This window comes from Narcine bancroftii, chromosome 9 (genome assembly GCF_036971445.1).
Source record: "Narcine bancroftii isolate sNarBan1 chromosome 9, sNarBan1.hap1, whole genome shotgun sequence".
Lineage (NCBI taxonomy): Eukaryota > Metazoa > Chordata > Chondrichthyes > Torpediniformes > Narcinidae > Narcine > Narcine bancroftii.
The window spans coordinates 121,692,289-121,718,087 of NC_091477.1; the positions used below are offsets into that span (position 1 = coordinate 121,692,289).

Genomic DNA, 25,799 nt, shown 5'->3' on the forward strand with positions numbered 1-25,799 from the left:
AGACAAGAATTAGAGGTTATAGCTGAAGGGTGAAAGGTGAAATCTTTAAAGGAAACATTAGTGGGAGTGTGGAATGTGCTGCCAGCTGAAGTGGTGAATGCGGGCTCAGTTTTAATATTTTATGGATGGGAGGAGTATGGAGTGATATTGTCTAGGTGCAGGTCATTGGGACTAGGCAGAATGGCAGTTTGGCACAGGTTAGATGGGCTGAAGGGCCTTTTTCTGTGCTGTAGTGTTCTATAGTTCTATCCAGTTCCCTCCACAGATATTGCTTGACCTACTGAGTTTTTCTAGCAGTTTGTCTGTCCACAGAAGTCTGGAATGGTTTGAACCAGTGATGTTTTGCACAGATGAGACAGTGACCCATGAAGAAGAAAGACGCCTTTTTAAAAGAAAAAATTCAAGTGGTTCTCCTGTTTACATATCGGAGATTCCAGAGTGAGGTGCGCTGCCTTCCTGTTCACAAGCTCTGTCGACCGGCCTGATCAACTTCTGGGCTTCAGCCATCGGTCTATACCCTGGCTTGTCATCCCTCTTCCTGTAGGACGCCCACGTGAAGACTCCAACAAGGAACATCTCTAGAATTAGCAGCTGGTTGTTTATGACTGTGGAGGAGCAGAAAGTTCTGGGGTTAAATTTTAAGACATACAGCATGGTAACAGGGCCTTTCGACCTACAGGCCCATGCCGCCCATTATTGTGAGAGATGAAAAAGAATAAAAAGGCAGACTATTATTTGGATGGGGAGAAAATTCATGAAGGATACCCTAAAGGTTCACCTCCAGGTTGATTCAGTGGTGAAGAAGGCAAATGCAATGTTGGCATTCATATCTAGAGGAATGGGATACAAGAGCAGAGAGGAGGACGGGATACAGTTTTGGGTACCTTATGTAAGAAAGAATGTGGTAGCGATGGGAGAGGGTTCAGATAAGATTCACAAGAATGATTCCTGGAATGAAGGAATGAGGAATGTTTGACGGCTCTTGGTCTGTACTTGGAGTTCAGAGAAATGTGGGGGACCTCATGGAAACATTTTGATTTGAAAGGTCTGGACAGAGTAGATGTGGTAAAGTTGTTTCCCATGGTCGGGGAGTCTCGGACAAGTGGGTACAACCTCAGGATTGAAGGTCACCCATTTAAAACAGATGTGGAGGAATTTCTTCACCCAGAGAGTGGGGAACCTCTGGAATTTGCTACCCAAGGCGGCTGTGAAGGTCAGGTCACTGGGTGTATTTAAGACAGAGATTGAAAGGTATCTGAATAGTCAGGGTATCAAAGGTTATGGGGAGAAGGCAGGGGAGTGGAGCTAAGTGGGAGAACGGATCAGCTCATGATGGAATGACGGAGCAGACTTGATGGGCCGATTGTCCTACTTCTCGATCTTATGGTTTTATGATTTCCTGCACACTTGTAGACTATCCCTAATCAGTCCTTGCATTTCCAAATGCAAGTAGATCCTGTCTCTGAGAATCCCCTCCAATAACTAATGTTAAGGTCACCAGCCTGTCTTGCCTGGCTTGTCCATGCAGTTTTATTTAAAATGACGGCAGAACATTGGCTGCCCTCCAGTCTTCCAGCATCACCTGTGCTTAAACAATGATGCAGGTGTCTCTGTCAGGGCTCCTGCAATTTCATCTCAAGCTTCCCACAATGTCCACGTGTAGTCTATCAGCCCTTGGGGATACATCAGCCTTTCAGTATCTTGTGCTTCATTGGGCAGGGAGACCAGACCCGGGACTGATTTTTCCAGGACTCTCAGGGTTCTATATAAATGCTGTGAGACATCAGTCCTATCAGCAGGCAACTTTATTTCGTTGAACCCCTGCCTCCATGGGTGTTTTAGAGGAGAGATCCAGGCTGTTCCTCTCCTTTCACACCAGGACGATAGATGGGCAGAAATTATCAGTCATTGTTTTGGCTCTGAAGCGTTCAGGCAGAGATGTATATCTGGGAAAACCTTGCCTGACAAACCTATTGGTATTCTTTGAGCAAGTGACAAGCAGGCTGGATAAGGGAGATGCAGTAGATGTGGGTCTTCAGAAGGCATTTGACAAGGTGCCACACATGAGGCTGTTTAACAAGGTATAACAGGAAACATACTAGTGTGGGTAGAGCATTGGAAGATTGGCAGGAAGCAGAGAATTGGAATACAAGGATCATTCTGATTTGCTGTCAGTTTCTCATGATGTTCCACAGAGGCCAAAATTATGTGTATAAGAAGTTGGGGCAGGGGCCCAGAGGGGAAAGCAGAAGAAAGTGCAGTTGGGGAACTGTGAGAGAGCTTCATTGAACTCGCTATGGAGTGAGGCTGAGAACTTTGGTCTTACGTACGTTGGCCTCTGGTCCTTGCGGAGTATGGGGGTGCACAGCTGATGTTCCCAGCACCAGCCAGCGTTCCGATGATGGAATTTTGCAGGGAGGACAGGATCAGAATTGCCTGAGGAGAAAAGGAAAGTAACATGTGAGAGGAAGACCTGGACAACAAACACCCCACTCCTTAATCATAGGTAGTGGTGGGATCGCTGTTGGCCTGGAAACCCGGTGGTTGGGGGGGGGGGGGTGGTTTAGTTTTGATGCAATGGATCATCTCTAAGGGTGGAACACATGGGGAACTTCAGCCAAACTTCAGGAGGGCAAGCCGATTCCAAAGCAGGAGCAGAGTCCAAGTGGGATCACATCACCTATTCTGCACAGGGGCAGGCCACATTTAATAACATGGATTAAAAAAAAATCTCCCAGTCCTTTTCCCAGGGAAGACCGTTGTAGAATTGGAGGATATATTTAAGGGGAGAGATGTAAGAGGGATCTGGGGGGTCAATGTTTCTCACTCAGCTATCGGGAAGGTTCGGCATTTGTAAAGGAAAGGTTGGAAGGGATACGGACCAAACGCAGGCAGAATGCCAGCTTGGACATGTTGGGGAAAAGGGTCTATTTCCACGGCCTCTGATGTCCAAGGTGAACTACACTTCAGATGGTGGTGGGGAATGGTGCATCCCAAGAACATGGCTCACCAGAATCTGCATGGGGCTCTGCCAGGTGACAAAAATGTGCAAGACACAGGAGGCTGCAGATGCTGGAATCCGGAGCAATAATCAAACCACTGGAGGAACTCAGTGGGTCGAGTGGTGCTTGTAGAGGGAAAGGTGAGGTGGACGTTTCGGGTCGAGTCCGTGTTGCTGCACAGGAAATTTGGCATTGATTGTTGTCTTTCAAACATCATTTAAACTTGGTGTTTAAATATCTGCCCCGTGGCTGTCATGCAAAGAGAATTCAGGTCCATTCCTAGATCTCTCAATAATCATGCCCTGTTTTCGTAGCAACAAGACTGGTAGATAGTGACCCCGAGGATGAGGTGGGGGAGCAGTACCAGCAACACTCTTGGGGAGAGGTGGGACACTCCCTCATGGTTGGCCTGCTAGGGGACGTGCATGAGCTCCAGCCCAGCGTGTCACGGCAATGGTTCACTCACTTGGAACAGCGAAAACTTGCAGGTCAGGTTCTGATCAGCCTGGAGGAGCTTGGAATGTCGGAAGAGGATGTTGCTGGGCCACAGCCCCAGGATGGTGGAGACACCCAGGAACAGATTGATCCACAGGAAGACACTAGAGGAGGACCACTGGGGGAAGGCAGGAGATGCATCAGAGCTGGCACAGCAATTACTAAACATCGATATGTTCGTTAAAGGTGGGAGGGGGATTTAAAGGAGATGTATGGGGCAAGTGTAGATGCTGGGAGTAATCATGGAACTGGATACAATGGCATTTAGGAGGATTCCAGATGGACAGGTGAATATGCAGGGAATGGAGGGTCATGGATTTTGTGCAGTCAGCAGTTATAGTTTAACTTGGACGTCATGTTCAACACAGACACATGGGCCAAAGAGCCTGTTCTGCAATCAACACAAATTACACTGGTGCAGGAAGAGAGGAGAAATGCGAGTTCACCTGTGTGGAGGGATCGTCACTCTGTATCTGGTCCCAGAGTGCATGATGGGACGGTGCGGAGGGATCGTCACTCTGGGTCTAATCTTGGGAGTGTGTGTGATGGGATGGTGTGGAGGGAGCTTCACTCTGGGTCTGATTCCAGGAGTGTATGATAGGACAGTGTGGAGGGAGCTTCACTCTGGGTCTGACCCCGGGAGTGTGTGATGGGATGGTGTGGAGGGAGCTTCACTCTGGGTCTGACCCCGAGAGTGTGTGATGGGACGGTGCGGAGAGAGCTTCACACAGTGTATAACCCTGGGGGTATATGTTGGGATAGAGGGAACTCAATTTTCACTCAGCTCAAATCAGAATGCTGGTCACATTGTCAGTAAAGGAAGAATTGAATAAAAAGAAACGAGCAAGGAGATGAACCCTGATGTGGAATGTGTGTGGGTGATGTTAATCACAGGACAAAGGGAAATGGTCAGAGATAAATCACCTCCTGGAAACACTGGGGGGGGATATAGGGTCTAGTGAGAGGGAGGAAATAAATCATGTTTGGTATTTGTCAAAATTGATGGGAATAAAATTTGATAAATGTCTAGATTCCTTCCTGCCATTATCAGACTCCAGGTTAAACCTCATTCTGGTACAATTACACTGCCTTTGCTCTGTTCTAACGGATCGGTCTCTGTAACTGGTGGAGTCTGTACTACTGTACTGTATTTATGGAGACGAGCTGGAATGTTCACAGATGAACTTTCTCGCTCTACCTCATTGTGCCTGGCAATACATTTGAACTTGTACTTGAAGGCGAAATGTTCAGTGTTACAGTAAAGTCAAGTTCATTATTATCTGATTGTACAACCCAACAAAACAACGTTCTCCAGTCCACAGTGCAAACACATAGACACACAACCAGAGGTGAAATACTTGTCCTGCATGTGTTTTGTTTGTCTTCATGTGTGTTGTGTGTCTACGTGTTTTACACCGAGGACCAGAGAACACTGTTTCATTTATACAGATAAACAATACGTATGCAGGATGAGTATTCATATGTACAAATAAATAAGTCATTGTAAAGAACTGTAAATAGATATCAAATGTAAACAAACTATGCAATACAGAGAGAGAAAAATCAATGAAGTGCCCAAATCCTTAAATGAGGCCTGATTGAGTTTATTGTTGAGGGGTCTGATGGTGGAGGGGGAGCAGCTGTTCCTGAACCTGGGGGTGCGAGTCTTGGGGCACCAATACCTCTTTCCTGATGGCAGCCGCGTTCATGCCGTTATTATAATGCTGCCCAGGAGGAATATGGCGTGTTCCCCAGGTTTACGTTTTGACCTCTCCCTGACCATGAATGATGCTGAGGACAGACATGTCTGTGTGGGATCAGTGAGGAGGAATTAAACGGGGCACTACTGGGAGCTCCAGCTGGAAACCGAGAACCAAGGGCAGGTGAGCTCAAGGCCAGGGATCTCAGTCCAAGGATGAGGTATGAACATAGAACCTTCTAGCACAGAACAGGACCTTTGGCCCATGATGCTGTGCCAACCCATGTAAATCTCACCCTTCACTTCCTCACACCTGTAACCCTCTTTTTCTTACTTCCATGTGCCTGTCTGAGGGGCTTTTGAATGTCCCTGTTGTACCAGCCTCTGCTCCACCCCCAGCCATGTATTCCAGGCACCCACAACTCTGTGTAAAATTCTTACACCTGACGTCTCCACTAAACTTTCCACTGCTCATCTTAAACCAGTGGTTCTCAACCTTTTTTCTACTCACATGCCATCTTAAGTAATCCCTTACTAACCACAGAGCACCTATGGCATCCTATGGCGCTCTGTGGTTAGTAAGGGATTACTTAAGCTGGTTTGTGAGTATAAAGGTTGGGAACCATTGACTTAAACAGAAATCCTCTGGTGTTTGCTATTGTCGTGCCAAGAAAAAAGGTGTTGGCTCTCCACCCTTTCTAAACCCCTCATTATTTAGCTCTGTCCACCTTCATAAGACTTATCTTCCAACCCAGGCAACATCCCGGTGAATCTCCTCTGCACCCTCTCTATGGCTTCCACATCCTATATGAAGTGAGGCAACCAGAACTGTACACGATATTGTATGTGTGAACTAGTTAAAATGGAGTAAGAGTGAAATTTCTTCACTTCGAGAGTGACGAATCCGTGGACGACCCAACCATTGAAAGAGGTTGAGGCCAAATCTTTAAATATATCGATGAGGAATGAAATATCTGATTTGCTTACGCACATCATTTGGGTCATACAGATCATTGGTCCACAAGACAATCCCCAGGAAGAACAGGGCTGGTCGCAAGAAGGCCACTTGGAAAGATCCCAGAACGAAGAGCCTGTATTTCTTCCTGGAGAGATCACAGGAGGAGATCAAATTCTTTAATGGGGTGTTAGTGAGACCGTATTACAAGGAACGATGGTGAACGACGATGGTTATCCATTTCTATAGTGACAGGAGAGTTATCACCTACATGTCATGGGGATTGAAGAGGATTGTTTCAAGGGAGGAGGGGTTTGGGGGGCTGTGACTTTGCTGTGTACTGGGACCAAGTTAGAAGGTGTGACCGCCAATGGAAGGGGTGATTGGACCCTGGGGTGGCCAGATTTGGATACATGCACAAATCTGGTCGGGATGCAAGAGATTAAGACCATATGACATAGAGGCTATTCAGCCCATCTAGTTTGCCTTGCTGGCTGATCCATTGTGAGGCATTTGTACATTCTCCCCGTTTCTGTGTGAGTTTCCTCTGCGCGCTCTGGTTTCCTCCCACCGTTCAACTGGGTGTGATTGGGCTCATGGGCCTGTAACTGTGGTGTCTGTCTAAATTAAGAATTAAATTAAATTTTCCCACTCAGCCCCACTGCCCAACCTTCTCCCCATAACCCTGGCTAATCGAGAACTCATCAATCTCAGCTTTAAATAGACCCAATGGCCCGGCCTCCACAGCTGTCTGTGGCAACAAATTCCATAGATTCACCACCCTCTGGCTGAAGAAATTCCTCCGCATCTCTGTTCTAAATGGACAAGAGGGGCCCTCTTGTCCTCGACTCTCCCACTGTGGGAAACATCCAGATTCAAGGACAGTTTCTTTCCTGCTGTGATCAGACTCTTCAATGGGCCCCTCAGTGGAAAAAGACGGTGTCCTTGTATGGTTGTAACTCTACACCCTACATTTATTTTTCCTAAGGGAACCTATAGAAGGTGGTAACTCATTCAGAAATTATTTGGACAGGTTTATGGATTTGAAGGACTGAGGAATGCAGGCAAATGGGACTAGCCCAGATCAGGTTGGGCTGAAGTGCCTGTACCATACTGTCTGATTCTGATTCTATAACACCGCTCCCGGGTTGGTTCTTAATTTATTTAATTAAAAAAACAGAAATGCTAGAGGTTTACCTCCCATGGACGATGCGAGAACGGCCGGATTCCTCCAGCATTTCTGTGTTTTTACTACAATTGCAGCATCTGCAGATTTTCACATTTCACTCCATTTATTTGATTATTTGTTTATTGTTGCATAACCGACTGCGTGAGCTGACTTGACTGGATAGTACACAAAATGAAGCCTTTTAACTGTATCTCAGTACAGTGGCTGTAAACAATTCTACTAAAACACGAAAGTCTGCAGACACCGCGGTTGAAGTAAAAAGATGATGCTGGAGAAACTCAGCAGGTCAAACAGGGTCCTTTATACAGCAAAGGTAAAGATACAGAACCGACGTTTCGGGCTTGAGTCCTTCATCAAGGTGTGGGAAAATGTCAGCAGGTGGCCGAACAAAATGGCGTGGGGGGGGGAGGAGCATGGTTCCACAGGCAATAGGTCAATAAAGGAGGGAGGGAACAGCAGTGAGCAGGGGGAGGAGGGATGGCTCAGTGGAGATGGAAGGGGGTGGAGAGGGGAGGGAAAGAAGACAAGGGGAAAGGAAGAGAGGGAGGGAGAATGGGGAGCAGGTTGGCAGGATCCGGAGAAGTCAATGTTAATGCCATCCAGCTGGAGAGGCCCAGACGGAAAATCAGTGTTTGTTGTTCCTCCAATTTATGGGTGGTCTTGGTAGGATTGTATATGAGGCCGTGGACAGACGTGAGCATGGGAGTGGGACGCAGAATTGAAATGGTTGGCTACTAGGTGATCCCTGCCAGTGATGCTGACGGAATAGCAGAGTGATCTCCCAGTCTTTCTGATGGAGAGAAGGCCACAGAGGGAGCACCAGGTACAATAGATCACTCCCAAGGAGACACGTGAAGTGTTGCTTCACTTGAAAAGCCTGTTTGGGGCCCCGGACCGTGGCAAGGGAGGAGATGTGGGCGTAAGTGTGGCACCTCCTGCAGGCACAGGGGAAGGTGCCGGAGGAGGGATGAGTGGCTGAGGGAGTTATCCCTATGGAAGGCAGAGAGGGGAAGATGTAGCTGATGGAAAGGTCCGAGGCCCCAGCTCAGTTTCTCTTCCCACAGAGGCTGTCTGGCCGGCTGAGAATTTCCACGTCATTGCAATGTTCAGGTCGTTTTATTTTGACATTCTATTTGTTGAATTGATTGAGCAAAGCATTTCCCAGGGAAAGTCGGGACTGTACTCTGAGTTGACTTTTAAAAGGTTAAGAAATAGGAATGAGAGGGATTAAATTCGTCCTGAGCATTCCACCTGTGATACCAGCGGGGGCCGGGTGGTGGAGCTGCTGAGAGCAGTCGGGACCTGCCAACGTGGACAGCGGGCAGCTGCAGTACTGTGGCCTCCCATCTGGTGGTGCTGCTGCTCCACTTCTTGGCAGTGCTCCCCTTGGCACTGCCTCCTGTACCCATGATCAGCTTGTCAACTTCATCCACTTTGCTGCCAACTTCCACCGCAACCTCGGAGCCACTTGGCCCATCTCTAGGAACGCTTTCTCAATCTCTGCCCCCATCTCAGGAGACAAAATCTCTGCAGATGTTCCCCCAGCTGCCTCAACAACATCTCTTCCCACCCTGTCCCCTTTACAGATTCCATTCCACTCTCTCAATCACTCCGTCTCCGTCCCATCTGCTCCCAGGCTGAGGACGTCCTTGCCAGATCATCAGAGATGTCCTCCTCCTTCAAATCACGTAGCTTTCCCTCCACCACCATCAACTTGACGGTCACCTCCATATCCTCCATCGCCCGCACATCTGCCCTGGCCCCCTCCCACCTCCCCCCCCCCCCGCCCCCACGCATAGCAAGGACAGGACTCCTCTTGTCCTCAGCTACCACCCCACCAGTCTCCACATCCAACACATCCTCCTCTGCCCAATGGCTTATCTAGGTAAAATAGCACCTATGACAAGCACTGAATTTGTGCCCCCCTGTTAAAATTCACAATTAAAATTGGGTGATTTACACAGGTAATTGGGCTAATTTTGGCCGCGGGAAATTCTGATTGTGAGTTGCAGGTTTGGGCTACTTTTAAGGATGTACATGATGAACAGAACCACGAGCGGGCTGATTTAAAAGGGACCCTCTATCCTGGATGAGATTTAATTCCAGGACGGAGTGGGGAGCACTGCACGCCACATGCATTTCATCCCAGACACCAGTCGCCAAGCACCCGAGGGTGAGAGAGTGGGGGGAAAGGGAAAAAAGAGAGAAGGAGAGGGAATGGGAGAGGGCGATAGAAGGGGAAGAGAGGGGGAGGGGGGGAATAGGTGGGAGAGAGAGAGAGGGCGATAGAAGAGGAAGAGAGGGGGAGAGATGGGTGAGACGGAGGGATGAGAGATGTCAGGAGAGAGGGTCGGGGAAGAAGCATTAATCCTGCGTCCTGGGACAGACAGACCGTGTGCACAACATGTTACAATCGAGCCACTCGAACTTGTCTTCCCTTCTCTGTAAGATCCGCTTCTGGGATCATTTCAACCCCCACTCCCTGGCCTCAAAGACCCCCACTCCCTCCCCAAACCCTCCACCCTCCTCCAGCAGCCCCTACAGATCCACCAGGATCAAATCTGAGAATGAGGGTGAAACTTTCTAAAAGTTTGGGGAAACATTTCTTCAACTTCTGAAACGTTGATTTCTCTGGGTTTTCTGGGTGGTGGGACAGGAGCTGGGAGCTCGGGTCCAGGCAGGAGCTGGGACCTCGGGTCCAGGCAGGAGGTGGGACCTCGGGTCGGGACAGGACCTGGGGCCTCGGGTCCAGGCAGGAGCTGGGACCTCGGGTCGGGACAGGACCTGGGACCTCGGGTTGGGACAGGATTTGGGACCTCGGGTTGGGACAGGATCTGGGACCTCGGGTCGGGACAGGAGCTGGGACCTCGGGTCCAGGCAGGAGCTGGGACCTCGGGTCGGGACAGGACCTGCGACCTCGGGTCGGGACAGGACCTGGGACCTCGGGTCCAGGCAGGAGCTGGGACCTCGGGTCCAGGCAGGAGCTGGGACCTCGGGTCCAGGCAGGAGCTGGGACCTTGGGTCCAGGCAGGATCTGGGACCTTGGGTCCAGGCAGGAGCTGGGACCTCGGGTTGGGACAGGATCTGGGACCTCGGGCTCCCAGCTGTGCTGAAATGTTAATGTCCCACCCCCTGTCACCTGGCGTGGGTCCTGCCCCCTGTCATTCTACAAGGGTCCTGCCCGCAGTTGAGCGCTACGCGCAGTGTTCACCTGGTCATCCGCATGCGGGGGAGGCAGGGGCAACAGCAACAGCAGGGCCCAGTGCTGACGTTGATCTCGGCTGTTTCCAGATGTTCCAACATGTCCTCCTCACCTCCGTATCCCTGCACGATCACAAGGAGCAGTAGGTAGAAGCAGACCCCAAAGTATCTGCAGAAGAAATGCTGTCAGATCCTGCGCACGGTGCACCCGGATCGCACAGCAGGTTTGGGTTCAGACCAGAGGTCAGGGAACACCACCTCGACTCACAGAGTCAATGTCAAAGTGCCAGCTGGGGTTAAGGCAATGCATTATCAGTGGGGGACATCTCATTGTTGGTGGTGCGTTTTAGGGTCCTGTGTTTTAGGGCAAGGTCTGTGTTTTAGGGTCTGTCCTGTGTTTTAGGAACAGTCCTGTGTTTTGGGGACAGGCTTGTGTTTTGGGGTCAGGCCTGTGTTTTGAGGTCAGGCCTGCGTTTTAGGGTCAGGTCTGTGTTTTACGGACAGGCCTGTGTTTTGGGGTCAGGTCTGTGTTTTAGGGTCAGGCCTGTGTTTTGGGGTCAGGTCTGTGTTTTAGGGTCAGGTCTGTGTTTTGGGGTCAGGTCTGTGTTTTACGGACAGGCCTGTATTTGAAGTCAGGTTTGCGTACTAAGCCACCCTGCTTACGTCGCTGCCAACATATCCACAAACATCACTGCGCGTGGGACCCAGAGTCCGAGGCAGGAAGTGATGGTGATGACCTGTGGGAGAGAGCAGAAAGTCATCAAGATTCACACTAACCCTTCGTTCAGGGGCCAGTGGGTTGTGGATAAACTCATCCTGAAATATCCCGCTGTCGTCACTGACCATCTCTGCTGGGTCAGTGGACAATGTACAGGACAGTCCAGCATAAGTGTCTGCATGCACACATTCCAGCCACATGTTTCTATACACAGATTTCTATTTTATGGACAAATCCAACACAAATCTGCCCAATCCCACAATCATCCCATTTAAATCCATTCACATTCCCACCATCTCCCCCAAAATTCTGCCCTGAACCTACACACTGAGACGCACAGGTCGACAGGGCAGCGAAGGTGTTTGGGTCGCTAGCCTTCTTCAATCAGGGCACTGCGTACAGGAGCTGGGACGTCGCCTTACGAGGAATAGGGCCATGCTGTGTGGAGATTTTGCACAGTTCTGGTCGCCCAGTTTTAGGAAGGATGTCATTAAGCTGGAAGGGGTGCAGAACAGATTCACGGGAATGTTCCCATGACTGAAGGGCTTGAGTTACAAGGAGAGGGTGGATAGGCTGGGTCTGTGAGGGAAAGTGAGAGTGAGGGAAGACCATATCACAAGGGGTATGGCCAAGGTGGATGGTCACAGGGTCAGGGAGCATAAAAGCAGAGGGCACAGGTTTAAGGAAGTAGGGGAGAGATTTATCGAGGTCCTGAGGAGCACCTTCTTCACATAGAGAGTGGTGGAAGCTACCAGAAGCAGAGACATCAAGACACAAAGATGGATAGGAAAGGTTTTGACTGTAAGACATAGGAGCAGAAATAGGCTGTTCAGCCTATCGAGTCTGCCACACCATTTAGCTCATCCATTTCTCCTCTCAGCCCCACTGCCCGGCCTTCTCCCCATAACTTTTGATGCCCTGGCTAATCAAGATTCTATCAGTCTCTTCCTTAAAAAACCAAATACCTGGTCTCCACAACCACCTGTAGCAAAAAATTCCACAGATTCCAACCCCCCTCCCCTCCCGCTGGCTGAAGAAATTCCTGTTCTAAGTAGACACCCTTCGATCCTGAAGTTGTGCCCTCTTGTCCTAGATTCTCCCACCATGGGAAACAACCTTTCTACATCTACTCTGTCCACGCCTTTCAACGTTCAAAATGTTTCGGTGAGATCCCCTGCCCCCCACCCCCCCCCCCCCCCCCGCCCAATTCTCCTAATTCCTAAAATGAATGCAGGTCGAGAATTGTCCAACACTCCTCTTGATTACCTAGTGAACCCCCTTTAACTTCAGTTCAGAGGGTACTGGGCCCGAAAGCAGGGTTCTGGGACTAGCTCAGTAGGTGTGGATAAGTTGGGCTGAAGGACCTGTTCCATATCAGTCTGTGCCTATTCTCTGGCAGCCCTGCATGTCCGGTTCTGGCCTCGATCACCCCAGACTCCCAGTGAGCTTTGAGAGGAAGAGGTGACTCACCGTTGGAGCTGCACTCATCCACATCAATGTCTTCCTCTTAATGGGACACTTGACCTTGGTCATGAGGTACCAGCAGTTATCCAGGTAAATGAAGATGGAGAGCATTGTCACTACAGTCAGTGTGGCAAAGATACTGAGGTCCAGCCAGGTGAGCTCTGCACAAGGGGAGATAGACTCAGAATGGAGACACCGGTATGAACCAAAACTGCTCGACAAAGCTTCGTGGGTGGACCCAGATCATCCACTGTCCACAGGAGGGTGCAGAGAGGCCTCAGGGTGGCATGTATGGTCTGCATGGTAGTGTAGCAGGTTGAGATTTTATTGGAGTATTGCATTCGGTTCTGGTCTCATTGCAAGAAGGATGTGGAAGCTATGGAGAGGGTACAGAGGATGTTGCCTGGATTAGAAAATGTGCCTTATGAGACAAGGTCAGCGGAGCTGGGACTTTTCGGAGTGCAGAAGGTTGAGAGGTGACTTAATAGAGGTCTACAAGATTCTGAGGAGCATAGGTAGGGTGAGAGTAGCTGACATCAGAAGGCATCTGTACAAGGTGTGGGTAGGAAGGTTTAGGGGAGACATCAGGGGTAGGTTTCTTACACACAGAATAGTGGGTGCCTGGCGTGCATTGCCAGGGGTGGTGGTGGAGGCTGGTACAGTAAGGACACTTAAAAGACTCTTAGACAGGCGCACGGGTGGAAATAGAAGGTTATGGGTGTGATGTGGGGAAGGGTTAGATTGTTGAGTAGGTTTATATAGGTCAGCACAACATGGTGGGCTGCAGGGCCTGCACTGCTGGAATGTTCTATGTCAAGCTCCAGGAACCTGATTTCAATCCCCACCTCCGGCTGCTGTCTGTGAGGAGTTTGCAAGTTCTCCCTGTGGCCCCAGATGCTCCAGTTTCCTCCCACACCTCAACTGACCTGTGGTGAGGGGATTAGTGGATTAATTCCTTGCCGCAATTCGCAGGTGAGGGGAAAGTATGGATGGAGTCGACAGGAAAGTTATAGGAGCCATCGGAAACCGGAGCAGGCGTTGACCATCCGGCCCGTCGAGCCTGCTCCGCCACCCAGTGAGATCCCAGCTCCACCTGTTCCCATCACCCTTAAATCCTTCTTCAACAATCTAACTGTGCCTTAAATCCGCTCAATTAGGCAGCCTCCACTATTTCTGGGCAAAGCAGTTTTAAATCTACTCCCCCGAAGCAGATTCCAGCCGTTTAAACCCGTACTGCCCAATTACTCCCAAATTACCTACAACCCCTCACATTTTGGAGGGTGGGAGGAAACCAGAGCACCCAGAGGAGACCCATGTGGTCCCAGGGAAAACGTACAAACTCCTAACAGACGGTGCTGGATTTGAACCGAGGTCACTGGTGCTGTACTAGTATCGTGCTCTCCATGCTACCCAGCTTGAGGCTGTGTCCCCTAGTCCTATTCTCTTTCTTTCTCTTTGGCTTGGCTTCGCGGACGAAGATTTATGGAGGGGTAATGTCCACGTCAGCTGCAGGCTCGTTTGTGGCTGACAAGTCCGATGCGGGACAGGCAGACACGGTTGCAGCGGTTGCAGGGAAAATTAGTTGGTTGGGGTTGGGTGTTAGGTTTTTCCTCCTTTGTCTTTTGTCAGTGAGGTGGGCTCTGCGGTCTTCTTCAAAGGAGGTTGCTGCCCACCGAACTGTGAGGCACCAAGATGCACGGTTTAAGGCGATATCAGCCCACTGGCGGTGGTCAATGTGGCAGGCACCAAGAGATTTCTTTAGGCAGTCCTTGTACCTCTTCTTTGGTGCACCTCTGTCACGGTGGCCAGTGGAGAGCTCGCCATATAACACGATCTTGGGAAGGCATTCTGGAGATGTGACCTACCCAGCGCAGTTGGATCTTCAGCAGCGTGGATTCGATGCTGTTGGCCTCTGCCATCTCGAGTACTTCGATGTTAGGGATGAAGTCGCTCCAATGAATGTTGAGGATGGAGCGGAGACAATGCTGGTGGAAGCGTTCTAGGAGCCGTAGGTGATGCCGGTAGAGGACCCATGATTCGGAGCCGAACAGGAGTGTGGGTATGATAACGGCTCTGTATACGCTAATCTTTGTGAGGTTTTTCAGTTGGTTGTTTTTCCAGACTCTTTTGTGTAGTCTTCCAAAGGCGCTATTTGCCTTGGCGTGTCTGTTGCCTATCTCGTTGTCGATCCTTGCATCCGATGAAATGGTGCAGCCGAGATAGGTAAACTGGTTGACCGTTTTGAGTTTTGTGTGCCCGATGGAGATGTGGGGGGGGCTGGTAGTCATGGTGGGGAGCTGGCTGATGGAGGACCTCAGTTTTCTTCAGGCTGACTTCCAGGCCAAATATTTTGGCAGTTTCCGTAAAACAGGACGTCAAGCGCTACTCCCAGTGGAAATAACCTCCCTTCTTCTACCGTATCCTTTTGCTTTCCTGTTTATGCTCCTCTAAGATGTGTGGGTGGGCGTGTAAGTTGATCGTTGTAAATTAGTGGAACGTGAGATTGCTCTGTAAGTTAGTGTGGACTTGACGGGCTGACTGGCCTCTATTGTGGGGGAAAAATATGAAATATGGAAGTTTTAGAAAGTGTGGGGGCAGGGCAGGTGGAAGTATTGTGTAAATACTTGAGATCACACACCATGATGTTTACAATAAGCAAAACTCTGATAGGAACTCATGATGTCAGAGGACCAGAATTAGCCCATTCGGCCCACTGAGTTTGCTCTGCCACTCAAATCATGGCTGACATATGCGGGGAGTTCTTTCAAGTTCTGGGCTGACCTCACGAGGTTGTGAGGCAAAGTTCTTCGCTCACAGCCCATCTGGGTCAGAGAATCTCCTGCTGCCTCTGTTGTTTGCACGGATAGAGGCATCCGCAGTGTGGGAACAGGGGCATCTCCACCGTGCCTTGGGCAGAAACCATTTCACAACCAATAGTATTACAAATCCTGATGGTTTTGTGGGCCCAGATACAGTCTGACTGCCCACCAATCCTTTCACATTTTGTACAACCACGGGATTTTAACCGGATTCTGAGCAGAATTCTATATCTTGTGATTAATGTGCAATCGGTGGGGGATTCGAGTATAAAAATAAGAAAGATATTTAAAACTTTGAGGTTGTACTGAAAATACTGTGTGAAATTCAGGACGGCCCATTACAGGAAGGATGTGGAGGTTTGGATAGGGGGCGTAAAATGTTTACCAGATTGGAGTCTGGATTGGAGGGTGTGAATTGTGGGAGATGTTGGACAAACCTGGGTTGTTTTCTCTGGAATGTCGGAGACTGACCTGTATAAAATCATGAGACTTTGATGGGGGAGGACAGTCAAAGTATTTATCCCCAAGGTAAAAACGTCACACACTAGAGGACATACATTTGAGGTGAACACACGGTAAACGGTCAGACACTGAGGAGTGTTGGTAGAACAGAGGGATCTGGGAATACAGATACAGAAAATGACATCACAGGTGGACAGGGTTGTAAAGAGAACTTTTGGCATCTTGGCCTTCATAAATCAAAGGATTGAGTGCAGGAGTTGGGATGTTATGGTAAAGTTGTATAAGACATTGGTGAGGCCAAATTTGGAGTATTGTGTGCAGTTTTGGTCACCGAACTACAGGAAATATTTAAATAAGGTAGAAAGAGGGCAGAGAAGATTTAGTGAGATGTTGTCTGACTTCAGGAACTGAGTTACAGGAAAAGGTTAAACAGGTGAGGATTTTATTCCTTGGAGCGTAGAAGAATGAGGGGAGATTTGATAGAGGTATTTAAAATTATGAGGGGGGGATAGACAGAGTAATTGTAGGTTGACTTTTTGGATGGAAACCAGAGGACATGGGTCAAGAGTAAAAGGGGAAAAATTTAGAGGGAAGATGAGGGGGAATTTTTTCACAGGGAGTGTAGAACTAGCTGCCAGCTGAAGTGAATGCGGGCTCAGTTTTAACATTAAAGAATTTGGACAGGTACATGATCGGGATGGGTATGGAGGGCTATGGACTGGGTGAAGGTCAGTGAGACTGAGCAAAAAAATGGTTCAGCACAGACTAGAAGGGCCTGTTTCATAATGTTCCATAATGAAGAGGGGGAAAATTTAATGAAGATGTGTGGGGACAATATTACAGAGAGTGATGGGTGCCGGGGTAGTGATGGAAGCAGACACAGTGGTAGTGTTTAAGAGTCTTCTTGATAGCGACATGAATGTGAAGGGATAGAAATGGATCATGTGGAGGCAGTAGAGTTTTACTTTGACTTGGACATTGCATATAGCACAGATCTAGTGGGCTGAAAGGCCTGTTCCTGTGCTGGACTGTTCTATGTTCCATGAGGTTAGTACAGGAACATGGCCTTAGGCTAAACAATCGGCCATGTTATTGAACAGTTGACTAAAGGCAGAGTGGAGGAGCAGAGAGATCTGGGAATACTGATAAGTTGTTCTCTGAAGATGGTGGATAGGATTGGAAAGAAAGTCTTTGGCAACTTAGCCTTTATAAATCAAAGAATTGAATATAGGAGTTGGGATATTATGTTGACGTTGTTTCAGACATTGGTGAGGCCAAATTTGGAATATTGTGTGCAGTTCTGGTCGCCTAATTACAGGAAGAATGTCAATAAGATTGAAAGTGTGCAGAGAAGATTTACTAGGATGTTGCCGGCTTTTTGGGAGTAGAGTTACAGGGAAACAGATTAAGACTTTATTCCTTGGAGTGTTGAAGAATGAGAGAGATTTGATGGAGGTTTACAAGATTATGAGGGGTATAGACAGTGGACCTGAGTAGGCTTTTTCCATATAGATTGGGGGAGATGAATACGAGAGGTCATAGTTTTAAACTGAAAGGGGAAAGGTTTAGGGGGAATATTAGGGGAAAATTCTTCACTCAGAGAGTGGTGGGAGTGTGGAATGAGCTGCCATCTGATGTGGTGAATGCGGGCTCAGTCATGAATTTTAAAAATAGATTCGATGGATGCATGGATGGGAGAGGTCTGGAGGGTGATGGAGTGGGAGCAGGTTGGTGGGACTAGCGAAATAGTGGTTGGCACAGACTAGAATGGCCGAATGGCCTGTTTTCTGTGCTGTGTCATACTATGCTGGAGTGAAGGAGGCTGTGGGGCTTTCTAAAATGATGGGAAGGATACATGTTGTAGATAGTCAAAATCTTTCTCCCCTGAAAGATGCATCAACAACAAGTCACAGGTTTAAGGTGAGAGGGATGGAGGAGTTTGGTCACAGATCAGATGGGAATGATTTTCTTACACAGAGAGTGGTTGATACCTGGAACTGGCTGCTAGAGAATGTGGTCGAATCAGATACAGTCACTAGATTTAAGGAGTAGACACTAAAACAGACAAGTTGCAGTCAGATCGAATCCGAATGTGGCCAATCGGATTAATGCAGAGGCGTAAAAGGGGTCAGCATGGGCATGGTGGGTGGGAAGGGCGCCATACCACACCATGGCAGGTCTGACTTGCTTTGACTTACGCAAGAGGAGGTTGATGGTTCTGGGTGGGGGCAGGAAGCAAGCTTCAGACACGTTGAACTTCTCGATCATCTCCAGGACCTCAAGGGGAAACCTTCAGATTAAAGACATAATCTTCCCGTTAGTCATTTCATGTTGCACATCCAGGCCAAGGCCAAGCATGGGACAGTTGTCCAATCTCTAATGCCTATCTGCACGTTTGATGATGTGATAGTGTTGAGTAGACCATGCATTTATATGGTGCCCGTCACGCTACATGATTCTGAGAGGCATGGATAGGGTGGACGGCCAGCACCTGTTTCCCAGGACAGGATCAGCAAACACCAGAGGACATGTCTGCACAGTGAAGGGAAGGATGTTTAGGGTAGACATCAGGGGTAAGTTTTTTTTTTACAGAGAGTGATGGGGCCCTGGAATGCATTGCCAGGGGTGGTGGTGGAGGCTGTAACAGTAGGGACATTTAAAAGATTCTTGGACAGGCAGATGGATAGAAAAGAAATGGAGGGTTATGGGCGTGAGGGTGATGTGGAATAGGTTTATATTGGTCAGCACAACATTGTGGGTTGAAGGGCCTGTACTTTGCTGGAGTGTTCTGTGTTCTAAAGCTACAACTACTGTTAAAATGAGTTGAGGTTATTCAAAACAAGTAATAGGCTACATGGATCAGCATGGTTGACATAGTGGTTAGTGCACTATGTTACAGCGCCAGCGATCGGGACTGGGGTTTGAATCTCGTGCTGTCTGTAAGGAGTTTGTATGCTCTCCTCACATCTGCGTGAGTTTTCTCCAAGGTCTCTGGTTCCCTCCCACTGTTCAAGACTTACCGGTGTAACACTAATGGGGACTCTGTCTGCCTTACAGCAGGCTGAAGGCAATTTCGAGTAATGTTACACGCTCAGTAGTATGACATGCTAATAAAGGCATCTTGAGATCTGGCCATCAGTGGCAAGGCCAGCCTTGGTTGTGTTGAGGCGTGGGGGTGAGGGGGGGTGGTTGGGCGAGATGAACCATGGCAGCCGCTCTGCTGGGGGGGGTGGGGGGGTGTCCACAGCTTAGACTCCAGTGATGATAAAGGACCAGCAATATATCAACAAATCAGGGATGTGGTGTTGTGAACCTGCTGCCCTTGCCCTTTCTGGTAGTTGAAGGGCTGGGTTTGCGACTATTTTGAGATCATATTAACTATATGTACATGAAATGACCTTTACTATGTGGTGTGACCTTGATGATGGAAAAATTGTGAGATCATTTATTTTGGGGTAAGCTAGGTAGAGCCAAACCTAACGATGTGCTTCTTCTGGTGTGTTGTGACTTGGAGGAGCCATTCCCACTGCCAACAATGGGGTAGGTGTGGACATTTCCAACCTAACGAACCAGTCCTTGAGTCAGTGACCGTGTGGACTCCCCATACCCTTATCACCACTGAGAGAAACTTTCCATAGAGTGCACAATGTTTGTAACAGGATAACTAAGTCGATGGCACAGGTCGTAAAAAAAAAAGTTTGATTTGTTGGGTATAACAGAGACATGGAATCGTAGAGTGTTCTTATCCAGGAAGGTGCAGAGTGGTATGAAGTGGGCTGGTCTTGGAATAAGGAAAGCAGGGAAGAAGACATGGGCAGGAAAGTTTTGAGACCCCCATGGGTGGGAGATGTTACAACACACCGATGGGTGGGTTTCAAGATTCTCAGAGATTTTAAGATGCCCCCATGGATGACCCATGGGGAAAATTGGCCTTGAGAATCCCCTCCCAGGAGGGAGACATTTCAAGACCCCCATGGATGAGAATGATCCCATGGGTGGGAGAAGTTTTGAGACACCCCCACCCCACAGTTGCTTCTCAATGGGGAAGAGCAGTAACAAATTGTGTGATGAGGGACTCTGGGACAATTGGACCTGGGTCTCAAGCTGTGGGACGATTGAACCTGGGTCTTGAGCTGTGGGGCTGGAGACACACCTGCACTGAACCAAGGCACCTTGTTCCTGCAGCTCCCTCCTTTGGATCGGGAATGATTTGCCAATGGTCTGAGTGATTCCTTGAGCCCACTGATCTACTATTGGTATGAAATCAGCCATGACATGAAAACAATTCCTCTTCCTGAATAAAATAGGGAGTGTAGAGTAGATTTACTGGGATGTTGCTCAGGCTTCAGGAACTGAGTTACAGGGAAAGGTTAAACAGGTTAGGACTTTATTCCCTGGAGCGTAGAAGAATGAAGGGGGATTTGATAGAGGTATTTAAAATTATGAGGGGGACAGACTGAGTAAATGCAGATAGGCTTTATCACTGACAGTAGGTGAGATACAATCCAGAGGACATGGGTTAAGGGTGAAAGGGGAAAAGTTTAGGGGGAATTTCTTCACACAGAGAGTGGTGGGAGTGTGGGACGAGCTTCCAGCTGAAGTGGTGAATGCAGGCTCAATTTTTATTTTTAAGAAGAATTTGGACAGATCATGGATGGGAGAAGTATGGAGGCCCGTGGACAGCGTGCAGGTCAGTGGCTTGAGGTAGAATAATAGTTCAGCATGGATTAAATGGGCCAAAGGGCCTGTTTCTGTCCTGCATTTTTCTATGGTTCCTGTCACTGTATACAACTACATCAGAATAAATCTAGATGGAAATCTAGCTAACACTGTCCTGGTGACCACAGGTGGAGCAGTAAGGTTAACAAGCAAATCATTTCTCACAAAATACCTTGTACAGTGAGAAGGGTTCTTCTGCGAGCAGATCAGCAGGTTATCTCTACCATTCACATAGAACCACTTCCAGCATATAGGATTGCAATGGAAAGGAATAATTCAAGCAAGGGCAGTGAGAGAGCACAGTTGTGGGGAGAAGGAAGTGGGTCAGGGGTGTTAAACACAGAGCAATCTCCTGCTACCTTACAGCAGCAGATGTGGGCGAGCCCAAGTTTACAGTCCAGGTTCATTGACCCTGATAAAAGCAGCATCTCCAAAATAACCTGAGTCCATCTCATATGTGGCGCCTGGGATTACAGCCATCTCCGAAGGAGGCACAATGGGCAGGAGGGCTGGCTGATAGTCACAGTCTGCCCACCCACACCCACGTCACCACCCACCCACCGAGCTCCAACACAGCCCGTTCACCCAGCACCCACGTCACAGCCCGTTCACCCAGCATCCACGTCACCACTCACCCACTGAGCTCCATCACAGCCCGTCCACCCAGTGCCCACATTACAGCCCATCCACCCAGCCCCCTCGTCACAGCCTGCTCACCCAGCGCCCACGTCACAGCCCGTCCACCCAGCCCCCTCGTCACAGCCCACTCACCCAGCAGCCACCAGTTGACCCACCTGGGGCAGAACCCACCCTCCAGAGTGCAGGTGGGACAATCGCCCCTCCCCCCCCTCCAGAAGGCAGGAAGAGTGAGGTACCTACCCTCCCAGAGTACAGATGGGACAGTCACCTATCCTCCAGAAACAGGAGCAGAAATTCCTCTCAAATTTAAATTTTTCTTAAATTTTAAATTAAATTTAGACATACAGCACGAGCCCGTGACACCCAATTACTCTCAATTGACCTACAGCCTCCAAACATGGGGAGAACGTACAAACTCCTTAAAGACAGCGCCAGATTCAAATCCCAGTCTCACACTAACCTCTACACTTACCGATGACTTGAATATAAAACCCCTTGCTGCCTTGGTGGGAGTCAAACTCCCGTTTATGGAACCCTGGCTTCTACCCTGCACCTGACTGGTTACTGCATTGGGGGCAGTGAGTTGCCTCCATCAACCACTGCACCCCAAGGTTAAGGAGCTCCAGGGGTTCTGTGGATTTAGACCTTGTGTTTCAGCCCTTCTCCAGAGATTCTAGCCCACTCTCCCAGTGCAGCCGCCATTGACAGAGATCCAAGACAATGCAGGATCGCCCCTCCAAGGGACAATACCCTCATTCCACAAGACATACTATAGAAGCAGAAATAGGCTATTCAGCCCATCGAGTCTGCCACACCATTTAATCATGAGCTGATCCATTCTCCCACTCAGCCCCTCTGTCTCCCCATAACCTTTGATGCCCTGGCTAATCATGAACCAATCAATCTCTCCCTTAAATGCACCCAATGGCCTGCCTCCACAACTGCTTGTGGCAACAAATTCCACAGATTTACCACTCCCTAACTGAAGAAATTCCCTGTTTTAAGTGGACACCCTTCATCAATTCAATCTCAATCAACAATTACCCACTTACATTCCTGCAGGAGATTGCTTTTTTCCAAATTCTCCCACACAAGTATATTTCTGAGACTGAACCATTTTGGCAGCCATAGACATCGATAACAATCCAAGCTCCGTGTCCCTTGTGAAATCAGTTACCTGGTCAGTTCCTCGGGGTAAGGGAATCCCATATTCTTTGGAGGATCAGAGTTCTCGTTGGGGCTGCTGAGACCACACGTGTTGCAGTTTGGGTGGGTCCAGAGTGAAGTGGTTTTGAACAGGGAGCTGGCAACGTGAGATCAGGGTGTTACAGAGCATTGAACTCCACAACGTGACCTTGTTCTGTCTTCATTATCAGGAATAGTTAACCTTTGGACTTTCAGCTGTTCTGCTTTCTCTCCTAGCTTCCCGCGGAGACTACAGTTTTAAGATGGAAACGTGATATTTCCCTTCACCTCCTGCCCATCTGCCCTGAGGCCAAAGGCAAATTGGGGTGAGGTTTATGATCTGTAAAACTCTACGACTGAACATTAGACCAGAAGATGAAGAAACCAGGGCACGAGTTGGCCATCCGGCCCATCGAGCCTGCTCCGCCATTCAATAAGATCACAGCTGATCTACCCTTGGACTCAGCGCCACCTATTCCCCGTTACTCTAAATTCTCTGACTGTAAAAATCTGTTTTAAATACACGAGGCAGTCTTCATTGCTTCCTGTGGCACAGATTCCCCACTCTCTGGGAGAAGCAGCTCCTCCTCATCTCCATCCTAACGCTACTCCCCTTAAGGCTATAGCTCCACCTCCTCACCTGTTTCCCTGAAACCCTTAATGCCCCTACCTCACAAAAATCTATCTGGTGCCTTAAGTACATTCAATGAGGCGGTCTCTACTGCTTCCTTGGATAGAAAATTCCACAGATTCACTGCTACCTGGGAGAATCAGGACCTCCTCATCTCTCTCTTAAATCCTCTGTCCTGAATCTTGCCCCTAGATCTTTTTAGCAGGAACCATAGAGGGAGCTTAACTCTGCATCCAACAGGCTAGCACACAAACACTCCTGACAAAGCCTGTAGTTTCTGCATGCTCCTGCCCTATTGAAGGTATCCCCTCCTGCATTGACCTCCATCCTGTCTCCCCTTGCTTGGTCCCTTCCCACCTCCATCCAGAGCACCTTATGTGCTTTGTTCCGACGGCTCCTGATTCCACGGGCCCCCATCTCCTCATCGTCACTGCACCTTTCTGCATCTCCATCCCCCACCATGAGGGTGTTAGGACCTTCCTCTTCTTTCTGGGATAAAAAAAATCAAACTAGCTCCTCTCCACCAGCACTCATCTTTCTGGCAGAACCTGTTCTTATCCTCTCGGAGGTGTAGCTATGCGCGCTCGCTTGGGGTTTGGCCTTGCCTGATTCCTTGTTGTCCATGTGGAACAGTCCCTGCTAGAGCTGTCCCCTATTTCTTCCTCTGCCCTTCCAATGTTGATGCTTCCTGCAACTGTGTGGATCTCATCCTTTTCACCTCCTTCACATCTAAAGTCCACACCCCACCACCACCCCCCCCCCCCCCCCCCCACCGCCTCAAATTCACTTCTGATGCTTCTCTCCCTTTTCTGGACCTCAGGAGACAAACGATGCACTTTCATGTACTATAAACCCACAGTTCCCACCGTACCTCTTGCCATCCATTTCTCCCAATTTCTCCACCACCACCACATCAGTTCTCAAGATGAGATTTGCCATCCAGGACTTCTGAAATGCAAGAAACAAACCATCCCTTTCCCTCATATCCCTTTAATTTCCAAGCTCTCCTCCCTCACTAGCCCTTCACCCAGAGAGATCAGAGAAAGACAACAAAATGCTGGAGGAACTCAGCAGGTGTCACAGCGTCCATAGGAGGTAAAGATCTCTAACCAGCATTTTGGGCCTGAACCCTTCAAGGAATCCAAGCCTGAAACATTGGTTAGAGATCTTTACCTCCTATGGACGCTGTGAGACCTGCTGGGCTCCTCCAACATTTCCGTGTTCTTACTGCAATCACAGAGTCTGCAGATTTTCGTGTTTCACTTCCTAGAAAAGAGAGTTCAATATTCTTTTAGTCATGTAATAAAACAGGAAATGTGATAATGCACAATATTTCCTTCAGTCTATCATAAGGCAAAGATTTGCTTTCAGCAAAAAATACCCAGTGCCCCTTAAAGGGAAGCAAAAGAGAGTTTCAGGCCACCAGGGTCACGATGTCCGTGGATTCACCTCCAGCACTCCCACAGCCTCTGTAGCCACACAGCCTTCAGTCCAAACCATCAGCATCCCCAGTTCCTGATGCATGCCTTGGAGTTTCCTTGGTGCTCACCTTCCACCCTGCCATCACCACATTTCGGCTTTCCTTAGGGATCACTCTCCTTGTGACTCCTGTCACCACTCATCCCTTCCCTCCCGGACCCTGCCACTCCCTCTGGAAACCGCAGGAGGCCTTACACTTGTCTCTGCACCTCTTCCCTCATCACCATCCATGGGCCCAAGCAGCCTTCCAGGTGAGGTAGAGATTCATGTGCACCTGCTCACTGCCCTTGCCCATCTCTCTGAAACTGATGCTAACTCTGGTCTCCTTACCTGAGGAAGGATGTACGGGGCTTGGAGGTGGTGCACAGGAGGTTCACCAGGCTGATTCCAGAGATTAGGGGGTTGGCCTATAAGGAGAGAGTAAATCATCTAGGTTTGTACTTGCTGGAATTGATAAGAATGAGAAGAGATTTTATAGAAACTCTATAAAATTGTGAGAGGAATTGATAAGATAGAGGTCGGTAAGTTTTTTTCATTCATGGCTGAGACAAGAACTGGAGGGCATAGCCTCAAGATTCAGGGCAATAGATTTAGGACAGAGATGAGGAGGAACTGCTTTTCCCAGAGGGTGGGGAATCTGGAATTCACTGCATATTGAAGCAGTGGAGGCGACCTCATTAAATTTATTTAAGACAAGTTTGGACAGATTTTTTACATAGCAAGGGAATTAAGAGATATGGGAAAAAGGCAGATGGGTGGAGATATGCCCATCATCAGATCAACTATGATCTCTGAATGGCGGAACAGGCTCGACGGGCCGGAGAGGTTGCAAAAGTAGCACCAGTTCCAACCACTGCTCACTGAAGGCTACAGCCCTAATGCAAGTACATGGGATTAGTCGAGGTAGGTCTGACAGATGCAGTGAGATTGTTCCTGAATTGTAAAAACAAACAGAAATGCTGGAGGAACTCATAGCATCCAATCTTCTTCAAGGAATAAGCAAAGAACAGGAAGGCGTCAGAATAAAGAGACTGAAGATTGGCCGGGGGAGAAGTCGAGACCAACAAAAGGTGTTATATGGATATGATAAAAGGAGAGATGAGAATTGATTTTGGCTCTGTGAAAGGAGGCAGGGAAAAGGG

The 25,799-nt window shown here is 48.8% G+C and overlaps 1 protein-coding gene across 1 annotated transcript; it reads right to left on the reverse strand.

The window, feature by feature from the left end:
• Positions 1 to 370: 370 nt before the first annotated feature.
• Positions 371 to 24,246, reverse strand: LOC138742748 (organic solute transporter subunit alpha-like). Its single transcript, XM_069897574.1, has 10 exons — positions 24,050 to 24,246; positions 22,540 to 22,665; positions 18,203 to 18,294; positions 12,730 to 12,884; positions 11,205 to 11,278; positions 10,552 to 10,710; positions 6,188 to 6,299; positions 3,469 to 3,615; positions 2,331 to 2,436; positions 371 to 605 (listed from the first exon to the last, which is right to left on the reverse strand). Exons 1-10 carry the CDS (start codon positions 24,160 to 24,162, stop codon positions 418 to 420), a joined length of 1,272 nt encoding a protein of 423 aa, XP_069753675.1. The 5' UTR covers positions 24,163 to 24,246; the 3' UTR covers positions 371 to 417.
• Between the last annotated feature and the right edge of the window lie 1,553 nt (positions 24,247 to 25,799).